This window comes from Sinocyclocheilus grahami, unplaced genomic scaffold (genome assembly GCF_001515645.1).
Source record: "Sinocyclocheilus grahami isolate Dianchi unplaced genomic scaffold, SAMN03320097.WGS_v1.1 scaffold828.1, whole genome shotgun sequence".
NCBI lineage: Eukaryota > Metazoa > Chordata > Actinopteri > Cypriniformes > Cyprinidae > Sinocyclocheilus > Sinocyclocheilus grahami.
The window spans coordinates 482,576-504,287 of NW_015506007.1; the positions used below are offsets into that span (position 1 = coordinate 482,576).

The following is a 21,712-nucleotide window of genomic DNA, read 5'->3' on the forward strand; positions in this document are numbered from 1 at the left end:
ATACTGCAGGTGTTTCTTAATTTAAAAAAAAAAATTCTCAGGTTTTTGACATGTTTCGGACAGAGCATTATCCTGGAAATATTGTATTAATTGGCAGTCAGTTTATAGTTTTATTTGAAAATTTCACAATATTAGTGGTTTTTACTGTATTTGTCATCCCATAAATGCAGCCTTGGTGAGCATAAGAGCATAAAAAATAAAATCATACTGACCTCAAATTTTTGTAATATTATTTCACATGTACAATTGTACATTAAATTTATTATTATATAAATAAGACATTTATATTCAGACAATGATAACCTTTTTAATTGCATTATTTTATTACTTTGATCTTTTGCTTTGTTGCATTATGTTTGTGCCAATTAAAGACACTACCTGTTCATTTTTTAAATGATACAAAAACTCTCATTCTTATTCTTACTGTAATGCAAAAATCCCCTAATTTATTATTTTCTATATCATTATATATTATTGAAATTGTAAAGTATTTTTAAATGATGGTAGTATTTGTTGTACTGTCTTTAACTTTAACTTAATTTCAAATTCATTGTATTAAAGTTTTAACAGTATGATAATATTAATAATGATGAATATGATAATGAGATAAAGATAATGAAACTTGAATGAGAATTAACACTGAGAATATTGTGATAATTACAGATAAACCGAAAAATTAAATGTCCAGATTTATTACGGGAAGGAGAATTTCTGGGCGGGGGGGGACTCTTTATGAAATTATTTTCATGCCAATTTATCAGATTTCCACCCAAAAGTAGCATTAATGTAATACAAAAAAATCTTATTGACAGTATTGAGCATTGCCCTGTCCAGATGCGTTTTCTCCACTTAATAAAATTAGCATAAATACTCAAGATAGCAAAGCATGAATTATGCTTACAATAATGTCACAATAAAATGTAATAGTTGTAAAAATATTCTTCATTTTCTTTTTGCTAAATATATAAATTTCTTTTGACTTAAATGTAATCCAGATTCCAGACAAGTTTTGTGAGATTCACCTAAAATAATGTCAGGAAGCACATTAGACTCAGCAGACCATATATACTGAATATGTGACATTAGGGACATGACCCGGTCCTCACCCCTCTTTCTCTTCAGCAGTTCTCTCATGGCAGCGCGGATCATTTTCCTCTCCTCAAAATCCACAGCCTTATCTAGCTAGTACATGCAATAAACAGAAGTGAAACACTTTCCTAAATATGGTTAAGAAGACATGATAACAAACCCACTGCGCCTGTAGCACCATTAGTTGCCTCTTACCATATTATTGAGGATCTCTTCATCCTCTATAGCTGCCAGCTGTTCGGCTGTCAGGGGACCCGTCATATCAGGTTGCTCTTTGGTACCTGCCTCTAATGTTCCCTTCTCACCCTCCATCTTTAGTGACAGCTGGGACAGAAGGAGGAACAGGAGGTGTTGATGGAGCCAGGTTACGAGATGTGTGTATCTCCATGTGTGCGTGGGAATGAGGGAGTACGTTTACGGAAAATTGAGGGAAAGAGATTCTAACTGAATGCTTTGTGCGAGAGCTACTAGTACAGAGATATTTTGAGAAAACCCAAGATGCTTGTTTGTTGCTACAAATTGCTAGTCTAATTAACTGCAGCCAAATTATTGGTTTGAGCGGCTTCTGGACAAACAGATTACATTTAAAAAATATTTGTGTGGTTGTTTTTTCACATATTAAATGTCAAGCTGCTTCAGGCCACACATAATGATGACTGTTTGCATCTGTTCCTGTGGAAAAGGACATCTGAAAGGCAACGTCCAAGTATTCATCTCAACATATACAGAAACCATGCTGGTTGGCATTGACGTAAGCCAGTGTTTTAGGATGTGTTTCGCACCTTCTGCCCATAGTTCTGTAAACAACTCAAAGGCAAAGACATCTGTGGAATAACATGCTTTATGAGTGGAGAATATTTCCCATAGTTCTTTGCAGCGAGTACAGTGGCCCCCAAAAATATTTAGACATTTAAAGGAATGAAAATTCTGTCATCATTCTCATGTCTTTCCAAACATGTATGACTTTCTTTTTTCTTTCTTTGGAAAGGAGATCCCAAACAACATTGGACCCCTTTGATTTCCATTGAATGGGGGGAACTTTCCTAATTTTTAAAGGTTGGAATGACATGAGGATGAGTAAATGGTAAATGAAGACATCATTTTTATTTTTGTGCGAACTATCCATTTAATAATTAAAAAATGTATTGATACCACTGCAGACAGAAAATATCAATCCAGGCATTCACTTTTAATCAAAAAATAGTGTTTTGTAGGTTTTAATGTGTATATATATATATATATATATATGTTTTTAAAAATTATATATATATATATATATTGTTGGTATTGTGGCTTTCAGTGCTTTTGTATTCACTTACAAAACTGCAAAATGTCCCTCGTGTTCCCTAAGAAACAGTGTTTGCTTATTTTTCCTCCTTTCCTCCCACTCCTCTTTTCACCATTAGTTTTGTGTTCTCTTACAAAAGTTTTGCATTTGTTCATGAAACTATGTTTGTTCTTAAAACTCACAATTATTGCATTCCCCCAAAAACTGCTGCGTTCGCTCGCAAACGTACAGAGCTCTATACATGACGTGAAAATAAATAAATAAATTGTGGCTTAAGAGTTTATTCCCACAATTGATTAATTAGTTCCCTTGTTGAATAATGGCTACGTTGTACTAATTTGTTCCCATGATTTTTTAATCAGCTCCCTCATTTTAATTAAATTGTGGTGACAGCGTAACTTGATTAAAGTGAGGGAACAACTTACCAATTTGGCCACTAAACGACGGAATAGATGAATACGTTTTGGGAATGAAGTTCTCCCAATAAACTCTGTGTACCCTCACAAAAGCATTGAAAAATAAGTCTTTCTCCCATATAATTTTTCCCCCATCACCATATATATCCCTTAATGGGCTCCATAGTTGTCAAACATTAGTGGATCATGTTCATAGCTAATGCCTTAAACTACTCTGATATCTGTGTAGACCAAAAGTCAATGCACAAGTGGCTCAGAAAATTGAATTAAGTCCTGAGAAAAGCTCTATCAGCATTTGAGTGCAGATGCCTCAAGCATCCAGATACACTTTAGTCCTGTTGTATGTTAGTATGTGTTGGGTTTAATGTGTGGGCTGAAGCTAGCAGAATAGATAATGTTGTTTCTGGATGCCATAATACAGTTTTACCCTAATAACACATAATAATGTCTGCAGAATTTATATAACCGCTCAAAAACAATTTGCTCTTACACTGGTCTAATAGCTGTTATGTAATCACACAATCACTACACTGAAAGATGGATGGAAATTCATTAGAAAAACAACAAAAAAGTTCTTGTAAAATAAGAAACAGAGAGATGAAGCTCACCGATCTCACTGCAGCTGTCCGAGAGGAAAGGTCTTGCGGTCTGATGTAGAAAGGTGAACTGTGGGATCACATACACTCAACTCAGCTCAGATGCTGGAGTGAGTTTTTCAGTCACCGTGAGAGCCCTCCCACCCGACCCTCATCACCCTCTTCTGAAGGGACCAGGAAAAAAAAGTGGAAAGAGCAGAACGGGACATTTAGAATTAGTGACGTATTTGGCACTGCTTGTCCTGATCTTTCCTTACCGTCAGTTTTTACGTCATTATTTTATCTAAACACTGTCACTTTCAAAAGTGGTATCGGAGTATTTATATGTTTGAAAACCAGAGGAAAGAAAACGTTGAGATAAACGGTGCTCCTCCAGCATGCTGTGTGTTGACAGTGATTGCATAAGCAGGTGGCCTGGCTCTATGCAGAACTAAACAGTGAATGAGTGGACAGACGGATAACACTGCCTTATTAAGGCATAAGAATGATGTTGCCTAGCAGCACCTCCATGTTTACACAGATCAGGCACATCCTTTTTTCCTATGCAGACATAAACACACTTGTCGCAGCAATTATCTGCAAAAGCAGGGGCCAGAAATGTAGTTGGCACATGTACATTTTCATGTTCACACCATTAGAGTATGATGGAGGCATTGTAATGAAAAAGGAGTGTTTGGCTCCACCTCGTGGTGGCTGATTGTGGTCATTAGCTGGCAGAGACGAGCTAGCATGACACATGGAAACAGTGAGGGTGAAGGAAACCTTGACTTAGACTGGATGTTCAGCGGGTCAGTGTGACTAATGTGGCATATTAGGCTAATTCTACAAAAGTGGTGCTGTTCAGTGTTGGGGGTAACACATTACAAGTAACGCAAGTTACATAATCAGATTACTTTTTTCAAGTAACTAGTAAAGTAACGCATTACTTTTTAAATTACAAGAGAATATCCGAGTTACTTTTTCAAATAAGTAATGCAAGTTACTTTTTTTCCCAATTTATTGACTGACAGCTCTCCTGTCCCCATGTTGAGAGAAATCAGATGTTTCTGTAGATCTAAAATAAATATGAATATGCATTAACTCATCTCACTCACTCACAAAAAACACAGATTCAGTATTCCTCAAAATGAATAAAAATTATGCAACTCAGAATATGATGCAAACCTGCAATAATTAAGTGTTAAACAACACAAATATCCTTTATGTATTTAATCCCATTCTATTAACCAATGTCTTTGCTTCTGACCTTCGATGATCCAGTTCAACCGTACTAATAAGCACAAATTACTCTAGACGAACATTTGTGTGTCTTTTTACTTTTTTTAAAAAATAATGTAAATTTACTTTTCCTTCAGCCTGAGGCTTATTAATTTCACTTTTGGTGTGAAACGGCTTTTATATTTGCCAAAAATAGAACTTTTTTATTTTAAAAACAAACAAGCAAGCCCTGCCCAGATTTAAAAAGTAATGCAAAAGTAACGTAACACATTACTTTCCATAAAAAGTAACTAAGTAACGTAATTAGTTACTTTTTCATGGAGTAACGCAATATTGTAATGCATTACTTTTAAAAGTAACTTTCCCCAACACTGGTGCTGTTATAGTGACGGAGTCATGCAAAGGCACTTACAATGTAATGTTTCATAACTTTCAACACAGAGGAAATGTCACTCCTGCTAAACTGTGCAAAACTGGCTCCTGTCATCTTAACGAAAATATAAGGTTTAATATAGGTTAAGCTCAGTCGACAGTCCCTGATAGCACACGTACATCACAGAAACATCTATTTGACATCTGCATTTACATCTGCAAGACGTTTTTTTTTTTTAGAGTATTTGCTCATCTGCAATACGTTTATAGGACGTTTCCTATCAGGTGTCTTTAAGATGTTTATGGTTTAGAATGTACGTAAAACTGACATCTTACAGACGTCTGTCAGATGTTTGTACACAGCAGATGCTTTCCAGAGCAAGTGATCTTTAACAGACATCTTGCAGACGTACGTGTGCTATCTGGGGTATTTGTGGCAAAAGCAGGAATGTGGAGCTTATTATTATCTTCTGTTTAAATGTATATAAACGTGTGTATTTTAGGGTTTACAGAGACCCAAATCTTGTGACCAGAGGTGGACAGTAACGGACTACATTTACTTGAGTACTGTACTTAAGTACACTTTTTGAGTATCTGTACTTTACTTCATTGCTACATAACTATTGTATTATTTATTATTTTTTCTGGAAAGTCGTGACTTTAACTTCACTACATTTGAAAGACAAATATTGTACTTTTCACTCCACTACATTTCTCGTCCTCGAAGTAGAAAGTCGTTACTATGTAGCAGCTTTGAAAGTCAGTGGGTGACTTTTCTTTTTGACAGCTTATATGTAATCACTCTTGTAGGGTTATGCGAAGTGATTTCCCAGCATTTTTTGAACAATGACAGTTGCAAATGTGATATTTATTTACAACAATTCAATAATAAGAAGTTAATGTTGTGGTTTATATTAGACACAATATTGTCTGATTTTGCAAAATTGTGTAAACGAAAATATTATATATAAAGCCACAGAAGAACTGTTGTGCGTCTCCTAATAAAGCACAAAAGATGTTTGACTGAAGCAGCACTGTACAGACCATTCTGTGTGTGACATGAAAATACCGCAAGAGCGATTAGACAGCATTTTTGAAATTTTAGTTTTGATGTTAAATAAATGTTGCTGTTTTGCATTTTTGGTTAAAGCAGAGTTGCTGTTGTAAAGTTATAGAGCTACAGTTGTGTTGCTGGGTTTTAAAGCAGGTTTGATTTTTTTTTGCCATGCTGCTTTTGTGGGGGTGGATAGGAGTGGTAAATAAAATAGGTTATTTTTGTCAACTCACTTGTTTCATTTCTATAGGTTTTTAACTTTCAAAGATACTACAAGCTAGTCAGTGTATTCAGTAGGCGTAATGTATTGTAAGTTGCTTCAGAGGCATAAGCTATTGCAAGTATTACATACAACAATAATAAAACAGTGCGTTGACATAAAACAGGAAATTAACTTTTGATACTTAAGTACTTTTAAATGCAAGTACTTCTGTACTTTTACTTAAGTAAAAATCTGTCTTTACAACTTTCACTTGTAATAGAGTAATATTTGACCAGCAGTATTTGTACTTTCACTCAAGTAATAGAGTTGTGTACTTTGCCCGCCTTTTGTTGGTTGTGACATTTGATTTTTTTTTTCTTATCAGTCTGTTTTAACAGCAGTTTCACTATCCACTCTGTTCAAATGTAGATGTGTGCACACACTGCCAGAGCTGTGTGAGATCACTGCCATGCTGCTTTTGTGGGGGTGGATAGGAGTGGTAAATAAAATAGGTTATTTTTGTCAACTCACTTGTTTCATTTCTATAGGTTTTTAACTTTCTAAAAGCTCTTTATTCCAAAGATACTACAAGCTAGTCAGTGTATTCAGTAGGCGTAATGTATTGTAAGTTGCTTCAGAGGCATAAGCTATTGCAAGTATTACATACAACAATAATAAAACAGTGCGTTGACATAAAACAGGAAATTAACTTTTGATACTTAAGTACTTTTAAATGCAAGTACTTCTGTACTTTTACTTAAGTAAAAATCTGTCTTTACAACTTTCACTTGTAATAGAGTAATATTTGCCCAGCAGTATTTGTACTTTCACTCAAGTAATAGAGTTGTGTACTTTGCCCGCCTTTTGTTGGTTGTGACACCAACAAAATTGTAAATTTTTATATAGCTTTACACAGAAAAGGTTGGTAAGTTTATTACCAAATTGCATATTGTTTATATCTTGTGGCAAAGCTATTTAAACAGTCAGCTTTTTAATGGCCCCTTTCACTTCCATTTTAAGTTTCTCACTGTATTTTTTATTTTTTTAAACAAGAAAACATTTCAGGCTATACTAGACCACTATCATGCTAGCATATTTTAACACATTGCTAACATGTTTTAACATGTTTCTAGTATTTATTATGTTGCTAGCATGTTTCTAGCATGGTTTAGCATATTCATAACATGTTTTAGCATATTTCTAATATTTTAACATGCTATTTTCTAACACATTGTTTCCATGTTTTAACATTTTTAGTATGTTTGAACATTTCTAACATTTCAACACATTGCTAACATGTTTTAACATGTTTCTAGTATAATTTATGATGTTGCTAGCATGTTTTAGCATATCTCTAATATTTTAACATGCTACTATGTTTTAACGGTTAACATGTTTTACCATTTTTAACATGTTTTAACATATCTCTAACATTTCAACACATTGCTAACATGTTTCTAGTATGATTGCTAACATGTTTTAGCATGTTGCTAGCATGTTACTAACATATTTCTAACAAGCTTTAGCATACTGATAGTTAATACTAAAATAGCATACTGCTACTATACTGACGTGTGACAGCAGAAGGCATGAGTGTTTTTTTCGTACCAGTATATTAACAACTTTTCATGATTGTAAAATACATAAATATAATAAAATAAGCATTTACATCTGATATTTTGCTGACATCAGAAACCACATATACACAGGAGCCATACAGTTATGCAAATATTCAGTGCAATTTTGCACTGCAACCAATAAAAGACCCATCAAAACCGTCAGTACCACCACGACTGTCACTCTATGTTCAGAGATCTCAGCATCCAGTACAGTATCCAGTACAGTATATTAGTGACCCAGTATAATGTCAACAAACGTCATCACAGGAATAAGCAAAAACATCTGAGGTATTTATCTGACAACCCTCACCTCATGTTTGATGGCGAAGAGTAAAAAGTCAGAAACTTTGCTTTCATTCTGTTGATTATCATTTTACTAATTGCAGTTAACCGCTGTGCTTGTGGTACAGAGATACTGGATGAACATTATACAGTATGAATACGCAGTGTCGTGTAACACACGTTCAGTGATAAGATGCAGTCATTTTAGCGAAATTTCAAAGAAAAAGCGATGTACGAAGCAGAGTTTACACTTAAGTCACCTTTAAACAAATCAACTTTCTGTTGGTCAGTAAGGTGAATTTGCATGAATAATTTCCCAATCAGTTCCAGCTGAAATAACTGGATGTTGTTGATCAACAGTAAATGTGACCGGACTTATATATATATATATAGACTGGTGTATCAGCTAGGCTGTTTAATGGGCCATTTTGAAATGATGACCATAGGCCATTAACCATGCCTGCACAGCCGATTAATAGAAGTGTTCGCGTCCCCGTGTGTAAATTTCAAATATACCACCCTTAACAATGGATAACACCAAATAAATCAATCGATCTTGTACGATGCTTTTCCTATGATGCTGTTCACTAGAAGTGAAGTAATGCGTGCAAACACTGAAGCATGAATGGACAGTTGAGACCTTAATAAATTAAACTTGAAAGGCTGGTGTTTCCTAATGAAATCAGCCCTCAGGTAGGCACACTTGAGTCAGCGTAGGCTTTTATCATGGCTCCATAAGACTGCCTAAACTTCAACACCCACTGAGATACATTCACATCATCATTCATTTCCAGTTAGCCAAATCTAAGAACCCAAAAATGGTGTGAGTGAGTTGTTATGTCATACTAAACCCCAGCTATGAATTCCCAACATGCTGGGAAAAAGGCAAACTGCCTTATATTTCTATTTAATGCACTTCAATTCAGTTATAAACGAAGTCATAATAATAAATTAAAATCTGCTTTATATCCAGCAGATGGCAACAAAACTCTTTGACCTTGCTATGTACTTTGGTCTATAACCTCTGTTAATGTAAGTTTTTTTTCGTAACAGCATCACAACACACAAATCAAAGTGGAGGGAAAATAACACTGTCCAGCAGGCATCAATAAAACAAATCAATCAAGAAACTAATGAAAAAAGATGAGCACCCACTCAGAGGAGACGAGCAAGGAGGCCTTTAATGGAGGATTTAAAGAGACAATGAGAGAGAAAATATCATTTTGATTTCTCCTAAGAGATTATAGTGTGCTAAAGATGTTTGAGACTCCTTAGAGAAGCCTATTAATAATTACCTGCACTGGGAATTACATAAGAGGCACCAGTTTAAACCTGCCTGCCTTTTCATAACATTATATATATATATATATATTTTAAAAAATGTTCTCAGCTGTTACTTCGGGTGAATCTCAGTCAAGCTTGTCAGGAACATGCCCGTTCAAATTTTACTTGGAAAGAAAGTTCCTTAGTTCTCAGTACTGCAATGTGAAAAAGTCAATTCTATAATGCAACCCCCCCCCCCCAAAAAAAACATTAAAAATGCAAAACATTCAGATGCATTGCCGTAATGAGATAAGAAGTACATTGGCTTATACTACACCAGAGAGGTATAAAACAAATTTCTGAATAGTGCACTAAGCTTAATAAAAGTGAACCCAAGTGAGGAGCCAGTAATCTTGCTCGTCTCCATTATGTAAACATAACCAAGATAAAAAGTGATAGTGCTGTAACAAAGACAGGATATTTGTTTAAACATGGCATCCTACAGAAAGCTGCCTTAAAAGTACCGTCCCATATCACCAAATCAAGACGGCTGAGTTACAGTATCTAAAAATGCATTATTCCTATGTATCTTTTTGTGTCTATCTCTAGTATTCAAAAAGTGCCAACAAGTCCAGTAACAGCTAAAGAGGACCAGAGCAAACGGAGCAGTTGTATTTCACAGTGCATTAGATAGACGCACAGTCACAGAATGAATATGGCAGGATATTGGAGATCTTCCCGAGGCTCATGCAGGAGTTTTCATGCACGTATAAGCATGTGTTGGCAAAACAGAGGGGGAGAAAAAATCAAACAAACTGTTGCTGTCGGCATGTGCTAAAAAAAGGCATGTGTTCAGTCAGTCAGTCAGTCAGTCTCAGAGCTCTGGTAGATGGTGCTTCTCCATTGGAAGGATGACTGAAATTAAATATATTATTGGCACAGTGAGGAGGTACTGGGGAAAACTACACCTCCAGTATCATCATAATTATCATCATCACCGCTAACCAGGACACCTCGTATCTAATCAGACTCCATATTAAACCAGCTAACACTGGATGATGCTCAGTCTTCTGTTCCAAAACCTAGTGAACTGCCTGTGTAAGACTGCATTTATTAGGCATCATAGATTGCAAACATTGAATGTAAATATACCTAATTCATTCAAAACTGAAAAGTATCAATAAAATAGTTCAATTGAATTAAAAATACTATTTTATCCAGTATTGGTGTGCTTTGTATTTTGCTTATTAGAGTATCACAGTGTTAGCTTTTGCAACATGCTAACGCCAAACTCTATGCCCAAAGTATACTTTGGTTTGTATGTGTGCAGATAGATTTTTCTAATTGCGCATGTACTATACACTCAACTCACATGTGCGTCTTGAAATTTTTTTTTGCACTAATTAATTATTTTCGAGATATGTTTTTTCAGATTTGAACTTGCATAAATTTTACATGGCTTTCTAAACATGTGGCTCTTTTGTGCGAGACGCGAGTGCAATGGTGATAGATATCCCTCTAGAAAATGCGCGAAATATGCGTTCTGTGTGAACGGCTTGGTTTCAGTTTTGATGTAAACAAGATCTTCTCCGCATTTATGTTCTCTTTTCCTGCAATATTTGTAATTAACAATGCAGCAGTGCCTCATCTAGTGGGTTCAACTGGACAGGCTAACAAAAACATTAAAATGCAGTGACACTTACATCGTCATCGCATTTCGTGCGCCACTGATAAGGCTGCCTCCTTAACGCACACCTAAAATTCAAATGCAACGTTTTTGCATTCGAATGTGGATTTTTATTTTAAATTCGACGAATATTCGAAATTAAATTTTTTTTGACAGCCCTATAGGACAGTATTGTAGACAGGAAGCGAAGTGGGAGAGAGAGAGAGGGGGGCGGGATAGGGAAAGGTCTTCCAGCCGGGACTCGAACTCGGGACGCCTGTAGCGCAATGGTGCTATATATCGGCGCACTGCCCACAACAAGGCTTTTAGTAATTTTGTGTTTTTATCATTTTTCGGGGGTTTTTTTAATGCAACTTTATAATTATGTTTTTAATTTTTATTTTAGTATATATTTCAGTTTTGGCAACTACCTAAAATTTAAAAAAAAAAAATTACTTTAGTTAACATTTATTTTATTTCAATGAGCACATTTTTTTATTGTTTTAAATTTTAGTTAACTATAATAACTCAGGTTCAAGCTTCTCTTTTCCATCTAATGAAAGTGGTTGTGGACCAAAGAGAGCCATGACCACTTTTCACTTTCCTTGTACTCCATTCAAGAAAAAAGTCAGCAGTTTGGCTATAGACAGCAGCACTGCAGCTCACTAGGTTTTGGAACACAGCCTTTAAGTCTCTTCAGTCCATTTTCTCATGAACCTGATTCTCTGTCCTCTTGTTAGGTTCTTGAGCTGCTTCTGCAGATGATTCTCCTTCTGAACAAGGTTCTGGAGTCTTTGATATGTTCAAATCATTCTCCTTAACACAAACCACGTCCTCTCCACTGCCACCGGTTGGTGTCCTGGCTCTCCGTGTGTCGATGTAAGCTACGATGATCTCTGAGTTCTGGTAGATGATCATGCCTGAGAGGGTGAGCGCAGCTCCAGCACAGCTAAGAGCCGTCAGCTCATGCCCAAACAGCAGCTGGGACAGCAGCAGGTTCCCCACCACATTCAGGTTGCCCAGGATGTGCAGCGTGACAGCGGAGGTCAGGGTGATGACACAGCAGCTGGCCAGGTTGTAAAGCACTGAGCCCAGACAGCTGAGCAAGATGAAACCCCAGAGGTGGTGGTCATACTGGAAAGGGGATTGCAGCGCGGCTAAGTTCTCCAGAACCAGGGCGGCTATGGCCAGGATGCAGAAGCTGGGGATGGACATCAGATACAATAGGAAGACAGAGTTGATCTTCTCCTCCTGGAGCAAGATGCCTGATAATTATACATATACAAAAAAGGTGTGTTAGTTTAGCTATTATACCTCTATATGTAGTTGCTCAGCACTGACACACATTTTTTGGCCATCTGAATTGTCATTTACCAAAGCACATGCTAAGATATAGTGTGACGCATATAGTAAACAACCGTAACCTCTGTGATGCAACGGTCACAACTAAAATAGTCCACTGAAATATAAAACAAACAGATGACCTAGATAAACCACATGGAGTATCTCTCCTGGACCAAGAATGCAAAGTGGGTGAGTAAATTAATTACAATCTAAATTCATTACAAAAAATTTGTGTATATATATATATATATATATATATATATATATTTATTTATTTAATTGTTTTCTGAGTGGAGCGGTGAGTAATCAAACGAATATTATGTTATAATTTGGCAAAATTATCTTTAGCCAATGCACTGTCATTCTTTACAATTTAATAGAAATTTGTCAGGATGGATGGCTGTAATATGTTCAAACTTAATACCTCATGGGGCCTGTAAATTGTATAAACAACTTTACAGTCAATTAATTATTAAACATCTATGTAACTTAGTTAATTCAGTTTAAACATGTTTTCTGTGTTTTTACCATCTTTTATATTATAATAATATTTATTATATTTATAATAATTATATTATTTTATATTATGAAGTAAAACTTTATTTCTACACTATCTAAACTTCTACATTAAATTTTCAATAATGACAGTTTCGTTCAAATATCCCCCTTTTGTTTTTTTATTAATTAAATAAATAATAACAATAATATCGCTCCCTGACCAAGGCTATATTTTAATTATATACATCTGAATTTCTACATTCTTATTAATGTTCACTATTACACCCCATGGTTTACAAAAAATTATAAATTATTATTATCAATATTGTTATTATTATCATTATAACATGCACTTGGTTCCTTCTAATATTGACCCATCATAGCTTTAGTTGTAGAGAACAACAAACAACGCTGACTTTGTTAAAAACAAGGCACTGCCCATTTAGCTTGCATGCAAACTAAATATATTGGCACAGTGAGGAGGTACTGGGGAAAACTACACCTCCAGTATCATCATAATTATCATCATCACCGCTAACCAGGACACCTCGTATCTAATCAGACTCCATATTAAACCAGCTAACACTGGATGATGCTCAGTCTTCTGTTCCAAAACCTAGTGAACTGCCTGTGTAAGACTGCATTTATTAGGCATCATAGATTGCAAACATTGAATGTAAATATACCTAATTCATTCAAAACTGAAAAGTATCAATAAAATAGTTCAATTGAATTAAAAATACTATTTTATCCAGTATTGGTGTGCTTTGTATTTTGCTTATTAGAGTATCACAGTGTTAGCTTTTGCAACATGCTAACGCCAAACTCTATGCCCAAAGTATACTTTGGTTTGTATGTGTGCAGATAGATTTTTCTAATTGCGCATGTACTATACACTCAACTCACATGTGCGTCTTGAAATTTTTTTTTGCACTAATTAATTATTTTCGAGATATGTTTTTTCAGATTTGAACTTGCATAAATTTTACATGGCTTTCTAAACATGTGGCTCTTTTGTGCGAGACGCGAGTGCAATGGTGATAGATATCCCTCTAGAAAATGCGCGAAATATGCGTTCTGTGTGAACGGCTTGGTTTCAGTTTTGATGTAAACAAGATCTTCTCCGCATTTATGTTCTCTTTTCCTGCAATATTTGTAATTAACAATGCAGCAGTGCCTCATCTAGTGGGTTCAACTGGACAGGCTAACAAAAACATTAAAATGCAGTGACACTTACATCGTCATCGCATTTCGTGCGCCACTGATAAGGCTGCCTCCTTAACGCACACCTAAAATTCAAATGCAACGTTTTTGCATTCGAATGTGGATTTTTATTTTAAATTCGACGAATATTCGAAATTAAATTTTTTTTGACAGCCCTATAGGACAGTATTGTAGACAGGAAGCGAAGTGGGAGAGAGAGAGAGGGGGGCGGGATAGGGAAAGGTCTTCCAGCCGGGACTCGAACTCGGGACGCCTGTAGCGCAATGGTGCTATATATCGGCGCACTGCCCACAACAAGGCTTTTAGTAATTTTGTGTTTTTATCATTTTTCGGGGGGTTTTTTAATGCAACTTTATAATTATGTTTTTAATTTTTATTTTAGTATATATTTCAGTTTTGGCAACTACCTAAAATTTAAAAAAAAAAAATTACTTTAGTTAACATTTATTTTATTTCAATGAGCACATTTTTTTATTGTTTTAAATTTTAGTTAACTATAATAACTCAGGTTCAAGCTTCTCTTTTCCATCTAATGAAAGTGGTTGTGGACCAAAGAGAGCCATGACCACTTTTCACTTTCCTTGTAAACGAATATTATGTTATAATTTGGCAAAATTATCTTTAGCCAATGCACTGTCATTCTTTACAATTTAATAGAAATTTGTCAGGATGGATGGCTGTAATATGTTCAAACTTAATACCTCATGGGGCCTGTAAATTGTATAAACAACTTTACAGTCAATTAATTATTAAACATCTATGTAACTTAGTTAATTCAGTTTAAACATGTTTTCTGTGTTTTTACCATCTTTTATATTATAATAATATTTATTATATTTATAATAATTATATTATTTTATATTATGAAGTAAAACTTTATTTCTACACTATCTAAACTTCTACATTAAATTTTCAATAATGACAGTTTCGTTCAAATATCCCCCTTTTGTTTTTTTATTAATTAAATAAATAATAACAATAATATCGCTCCCTGACCAAGGCTATATTTTAATTATATACATCTGAATTTCTACATTCTTATTAATGTTCACTATTACACCCCATGGTTTACAAAAAATTATAAATTATTATTATCAATATTGTTATTATTATCATTATAACATGCACTTGGTTCCTTCTAATATTGACCCATCATAGCTTTAGTTGTAGAGAACAACAAACAACGCTGACTTTGTTAAAAACAAGGCACTGCCCATTTAGCTTGCATGCAAACAAACTGTAGGTTATGTAATTCTACAGTGACTAAGAATTTTCTTTGACACACATAGCATTGAATAACATCGACATACACGACTGCAGCTGTATGTGACGAGATATGTAGTCATATAAAGACTAAATGTGTACAAAACAGGTTCTGCCAGAAAACCGCAGACTCTCGCCCTCAATCCGGTCTCACTCCTTGATGTTCTCAGAGCCAGACACCTACATAATTACTCTAGGGAGGAGATCACTTAAACTAATGGAGCTCAGCTGACTCTCATTTTAAGAAATCAGTCAAGTATCCAATCCCTGTTTGTTTCTGTGAGGTAATTTGCTACTTGGGAAATCGGGTTAGAACAGGGCTGTCCAAACTCGGTCCTGGAGGGCCGGTGTCCTGCAGAGTTTAGCTCCAACTTGCCTCAACACACCTGCCTTTAAGTTTCTAGTATGCCTAGTAAGAGCTTGATTAGCTGGTTCAGGTGTGTTTAACTGGGGTTGGAGGTAAACTCTTCAGGACACCGGCCCTCCAGGACCGAGTTTGGGCACCCCAGGGATAGAACAACAGCAGCAGCAGCAGCAGCGTACACGGCCGAGTGTCTGGAACGGGATGTGCCAGCTGTTGGCAGACAGACGTTCTCCTCTCTGACTCAGACACACACTGGGAAGTTACATAAATGATGACCAGGAGAATGTGAACTAGCCGAATGAAGGGACAAAAATAGGCTGTACTCTAAGGAACATTTGGTTAAGATTATTTTCATATGTCAATAAAACAGCCGGTGACTTTTTGAATGATGATTAAGTTAGATACAGCTTCAAATACCATTCTAAGAAAAATTAACACAGATTTTATTGTCAAACTGATCAGAAAAACGCTCTGCAGTTCAACTGCGGGTTATGAGAAAGCGCACTAGTCATCCGACTCACGAACGAATCGTTCTTGTGAACCGATTCGTTTAGATGATTCGTTCACAACGAATCGAAAGGCGTTATGAATCACTTGACTGGTTTAGGAATCTGAAGGGTTCCACACCTTACTCTGCCTTATTCATTTTTATGACATAACTATGACTTTTCCAGTTCGCGTTCACTGCATAGGGATTTATTTCATCATACAAAAAACTGTTTATATCAATGAAATATTTTAAAGCTGAACATGAGACAAATGCCACCATAGAAGTTTGCATGAATCTATCAATTACCTTGACATGTACAGTTAAAATTCCCAGTTATTTCCATGTTTTGCAGGACTGAAAACCCTGAATCTATATAACTAAAGAGAAAACGTCATAACATAAAAAACCTAAAAAAAAAAAGTTAACTATTCATTAAATCGAATTGTTCGAACGAACCGGTTCGATTAAATGATTCGATCATTCTCAAAGCTTTATTACTTCATTGAAGCACAACTTTCCTCTTGTTCGCATCTGCAGGGTAAACACATCTTAAGCTCGTAACGTAAATACACCATTCATCTCCGCGAATCAAAAACGCAGTAGCGGTATTAGACGAGTCGGAAGAATCCATTCAGTTTCTGTTGAAGGAACTGAAGCCGATATGTGATCATGTCCTGCCTGACTCAACCTGCTATAGCAACCGTGTGTTTTGGAAGCGGACAGAAACAACACCCCGGCTTGTCTACACGTGTTGTTATGTGTTGTGGGTCTGGTTTGTGACGTAAGGCCTGGGAGCTTATTTTGGACACGAGTCAGTGTTTCATTCGCGAACGAATCGGTTCGTTTGAACGAATCTTTGACTATTTCTGCCGATATTTCACTCTTAATATGGTGAGAATAATATGTTATAACGAATTAATTCACTTAGGCAGGGATTTCAGGTGCCACAAGAAGTGTTCATGTTTAGTGAAAGGTTAGATCAAAACAACTAAAAATAGATATAAATAAAAACTAAATTTAAATAAATAATTAAATGCATGCATAAATAATAAATGCAGTACTATAACATGGTAGAAAACCGTAATAATGCTGTAATAATGCAATAACAGAAACAAAATATTTTACACACATTTATAATATACATTTTTCAAAATATAAACACATTTGAGTGAGCCATTCATTAAATCAAATTGTTCGAGCGAACCGGTTTGCTTAGGCTAAATGAATCTATCATTCTCAACGCTTTATTACTTTATTAATTAAGCACCCTTTTCCTCTCGAATACTATTTATTTTTTCTTGTATTTTTAAAAAATATTTTTTTGCTGTACTGTGTATTATTCTTTTATATTATTATTATTAAAATCACGTTTTATATTATTATTAAATCAAATTAGACTAAATGAAAGCAGGTTAGACCAAAACAAATAAAAATAGATATAAATAAAAACTAGATTTAAAAGTGTAAATACATGCATAAATAAACAATAAATGCAGTACTATAACAGTATTATAATGGGTAGATAAACGTAATAATGTAACAACAGAAACTAAATATTTTCCAAATGATATTTTACACACATTTATAATATTACTTTTTCAAAATGAAAAAGTTTCTTTGTACAAAAAATGATATACCGAGACTTAAAGGGATAGTTCACCCAAAAATGAAAATTGTGTCATAATTTACTCGCCCTCATGTCGTTTCAACCCTGTATGACTTACTTTCTTCTGTGTAACATAAACAACAATTTGAGAAAATGGTAAACCAATGAGTAAATCAATGGTAATCAAAACAGTTTGGTTACCAACATTCTTCAAAATATCTTCCTTTATGCTCTGCAAAAGTAAGAAAATCTTGAAAAGACATGAGGGTGGGTAAATTACCACAGAATTGTCATTTGTGGGTGAACTACCCCTTTAAAGAATCATTTGCGAATGAATTATTTGATTCAAAAGATTCGAGTCACTGCAATGAATCCCCACCACCATACACACCGTGGGAAAACTTAACAAGCCAGTCGACCAATCAGGAACCAGCTCATGTTCCGCTGCCGGCTTTGGATTGGTCGCCCCTAGTTTATTCAAAATACTGTATTAAAATGGTTCGACGTAAGCAAATGCTAAACAAATTACGGCTATGTTGGATAAACAGTCGGGACATGGAGTCCCTCAAGGCTTTTGTCGTTGACTTCACTGCTTCGGTGGCTTTTAGAGCGACAGTGCAGCAAATGGTCGCTCTGTGGTCCATTATAGAGGATTATTTCATCCGGGACCCGTGATGGGGTGCCCAGCTACATGTACCAATAATCACATCGTTTGTCAGTCTGAACTATATTAAAGCAACACTAACCTGCGTGAACTGAGGGCGTTTATATGTGTACAAATGGCGCTGGTCGATGACCGCAGCATATTTTCTGTCCCATTTATAAATGTTATTTTCGTGGAGGTTGTTCAAGCGTGTGTGTGTATTCTGTATATTCCTTATCCACTCGGTAATACGACTGTCGGATCGTATGAAGGATGCACTTGTCTTGATCAGCACATCGTAGCTACGCTAATAGTCACGTGAATCATGAGAGCAAGATGTTTTCTTCTAATGCTCATGAATGACTAGAGGATATAAACACATCGGTCCGCGTCAACACAGAGTACACCATATTAAACAGAGCCCAATTCATCAGTACCACGTCCAGTAAGATCAACCGTATTTCCCTGGTCTCTTACCGTATTCCCGCACTGCTGAAGCTAGAAGCGTTTAGTTATATCCTGCGCGCAGAGACCATCGGCTCTTCGCTGAACGGCCAGCTGTTGCCGGATCAGCTGTGCAGTCCTTCACCGCGAAGCGTCTACTCATTCACTGCGTGCGCGGACAGTCGCTTCTACTAAACATGCTTGAACATCTCAAAGAATGCTTGTTTGTTTCGTTAACAACAGTTGTGTCGTTTTCTATATAGGCTATATGGCTATATTTCTAAATAACCATATCCTTTTATTTTCCCTCATTTAATTTAGCTTCTTTGGATGGTTATTAAAGGAATAGTTCACTCAAAAAATGAGAATTTGCTCAAATTTACACACCCTCAGGCAATTCAAGATGTAGATGAGTTTCTACATGGGAACAGATTTGGAGAAATTTGGCATTACGTCACTTGCTCACCCATGGATCCTCTGCAGTGAATGGGTGCCGTCAGAACGAGAGTCCAAACAGCTGATAAAAACATCACAAGTTACCCCAGGGTTACCGCAGGGTAAACTGAACAGAACCAACATTAATGATTAATGTAGCAGATATCACAATGTTCTAAGTGATTATTTTATATATCAACATAATTCAGTGGTCTGACTCAAGAAGAAATATCCAATGCCAAGTCCTGACTGGACGAGAGGAGGAGCTGGGGATGGAGGTGGGTGATTAGCTCCTGAGCAAAGCGATAGCTGCTGTATAATGACTGAAGAGACCTTATAAAGGGAATTATAATTGTCGTCGTATTCCTGTAGGTAGACGTGGATCAGCTGAGTGTCAGCTGATGCGAGCTTGACTAACGTGACCTGCCAGAACTATCACTACGCTCCATTTCTGAACAAAAATTTTACTGGAGGAAGCGAATTATGGATTCATATTTTGATTGTTTCTTTGAATTGTTAATTAGTTTCATACAAATAAGCAGCTTTTCACTTCACAAGACATTAAAGGGGTCATATGATGTTGCTAAAAAGAACATTATTTGGTGTAATGCAATGTGTTTATGCGGTTTAAGGTTCAAAAATCACATTATTTTCCACATACTGTACATTATTGTTTCTCCTCTATGCCCCGCCTTTTTGAAACGCATCGATTTTTACAAAGCTCATCGGTCTGAAAAGCGAGGTGTGCTGTGATTGGTCAGCTATCCAGTGTGTTGTGATTGGCTGAATCCCTTAAGTGTGTGACGGAAATGTTACGCCCCTCACCATACTGTGATGCCCTGTCCGGCCGGAGCGACGAGACAAAAACATTAAAACCCATTATAAACGAGGCATTGGTTGCATCCAGTGGGGACATAATTACTGATTATAATGACTTATACTGTCTTTTTAAGCGTTGCGCTGCATTGCGCCGCGTAAACATAAAGCCATGTCTGCATTTGTGATCGGAGAAACGACAAACAACAAGCGCTACTCTACACTGCTCAAAACTCATGTTTGAATCGTCAGTGGCAAATCCTTTAAATATGAAAACGTGCTTACAGGCTGTGAGTCAGAAGCACCAGACTGTCCTTGCAAAGTTGGAACTGCCCCACTTTATAGAAACAGCCTTTGAGCACAGACCCATTGTAGTCTACTACAGGATCAGGAAACAGTCCTCCATAAAATGCGTTGCACACATGAATATTTGGGTTGAAGTGTTCTGGAACGTGTTGTAAATACAACTTAACCACTGATTATTAGTTGTGTCCTCTTTTGGAAGACCAAACAAAGTAGTTTCACTTTCACAACGAAACACACAGCGGCTTCACGACATGGTGGCAGCAACAACAATACTACAGAGAGAATAAAAGTTACGCCTTCTTTCTTTGCGTGAACATTTGGGCGGTGTTATGCAAATCTTCCCACACAGTGACGTAGACATGTGGGGGCGTGTTAGAACGAGGCGTTTTAGGAGGGCATGGACGAGTCTTAACTTTTATAAAGAATATCTCTTTGGGTTTGAGACGTTAGTCTTTGCAACTTTAGGGATCTTTTCTATGCACGAACAGCTTGTAACACTCCAAAGAGAAAAGAAAATTTGAAATCGCATCATATATGACCCCTTTAACCGATGGACTGGAGTAGTGTGGATTATTGTGATGTTTTTATCAGCTGTTTGGACTCTCATTCTGACGGTACCCATTCACTGCAGAGGATCCACAATCCTCTACCATCTACATCTCGGATGGCCTGAGAGCAGTGGTGTAATGTAACAAAGTAATAATACTTCATTACAGTACTTAAGTATTTTATGGGAGTATCTGTACTATACTTAAGTTTTCATATTTCTGTCAACTTTCACTTTTACCTAATTCAAATGTTACTTTTACATTTCCCCGAAGCATAATCATTACTAACTACAAAATAAAGCCGGAAGAACACAGACTGCAAGAAAGCAGGTTTGATGAATCAGTGGTCTGCTGCTTGCAAGTGAGACTCCTAAAAACACCTTTGCTCATGTGCAAACCAAGTGCTCACACAACCGCGGTCGATTTCATTTTCCACTCAAGTCGAGTCTGGGGTGTGTGATATACAGTATATCGTCTGCGATAATATTGTAAAGTGTTGTAATGATGTGCCATCTGACATTATCGAGTAGCTATATCACAATATCACACACAGAGAGTGCACACATGTGATTTATTAGTCTATTAAAACAAAAAATTCAAGGCATTATAAATTGTAGATGGCAAAAATGCCTCTGTATGTTTTTTATATTTATATAATTTAATATA

At 36.1% G+C, this 21,712-nt stretch overlaps 1 protein-coding gene and 1 long non-coding RNA gene across 2 annotated transcripts; both read right to left on the bottom strand.

The window, feature by feature from the left end:
• Positions 1-1,109: 1,109 nt before the first annotated feature.
• LOC107562582 (uncharacterized) lies at positions 1,110-3,557 on the bottom strand. Its single transcript, XR_001606004.1, has 3 exons — positions 3,402-3,557; positions 1,285-1,413; positions 1,110-1,182 (listed from the first exon to the last, which is right to left on the bottom strand). It is a non-coding gene; the product is annotated as an uncharacterized lncRNA (long non-coding RNA).
• A 7,972-nt stretch (positions 3,558-11,529) lies between these two features.
• Positions 11,530-19,109, bottom strand: LOC107562583 (solute carrier family 35 member E4-like). Its single transcript, XM_016247237.1, has 2 exons — positions 18,975-19,109; positions 11,530-12,330 (listed from the first exon to the last, which is right to left on the bottom strand). Exon 2 carries the CDS (start codon positions 12,278-12,280, stop codon positions 11,762-11,764), a length of 519 nt encoding a protein of 172 aa, XP_016102723.1. The 5' UTR covers positions 12,281-12,330; positions 18,975-19,109; the 3' UTR covers positions 11,530-11,761.
• Between the last annotated feature and the right edge of the window lie 2,603 nt (positions 19,110-21,712).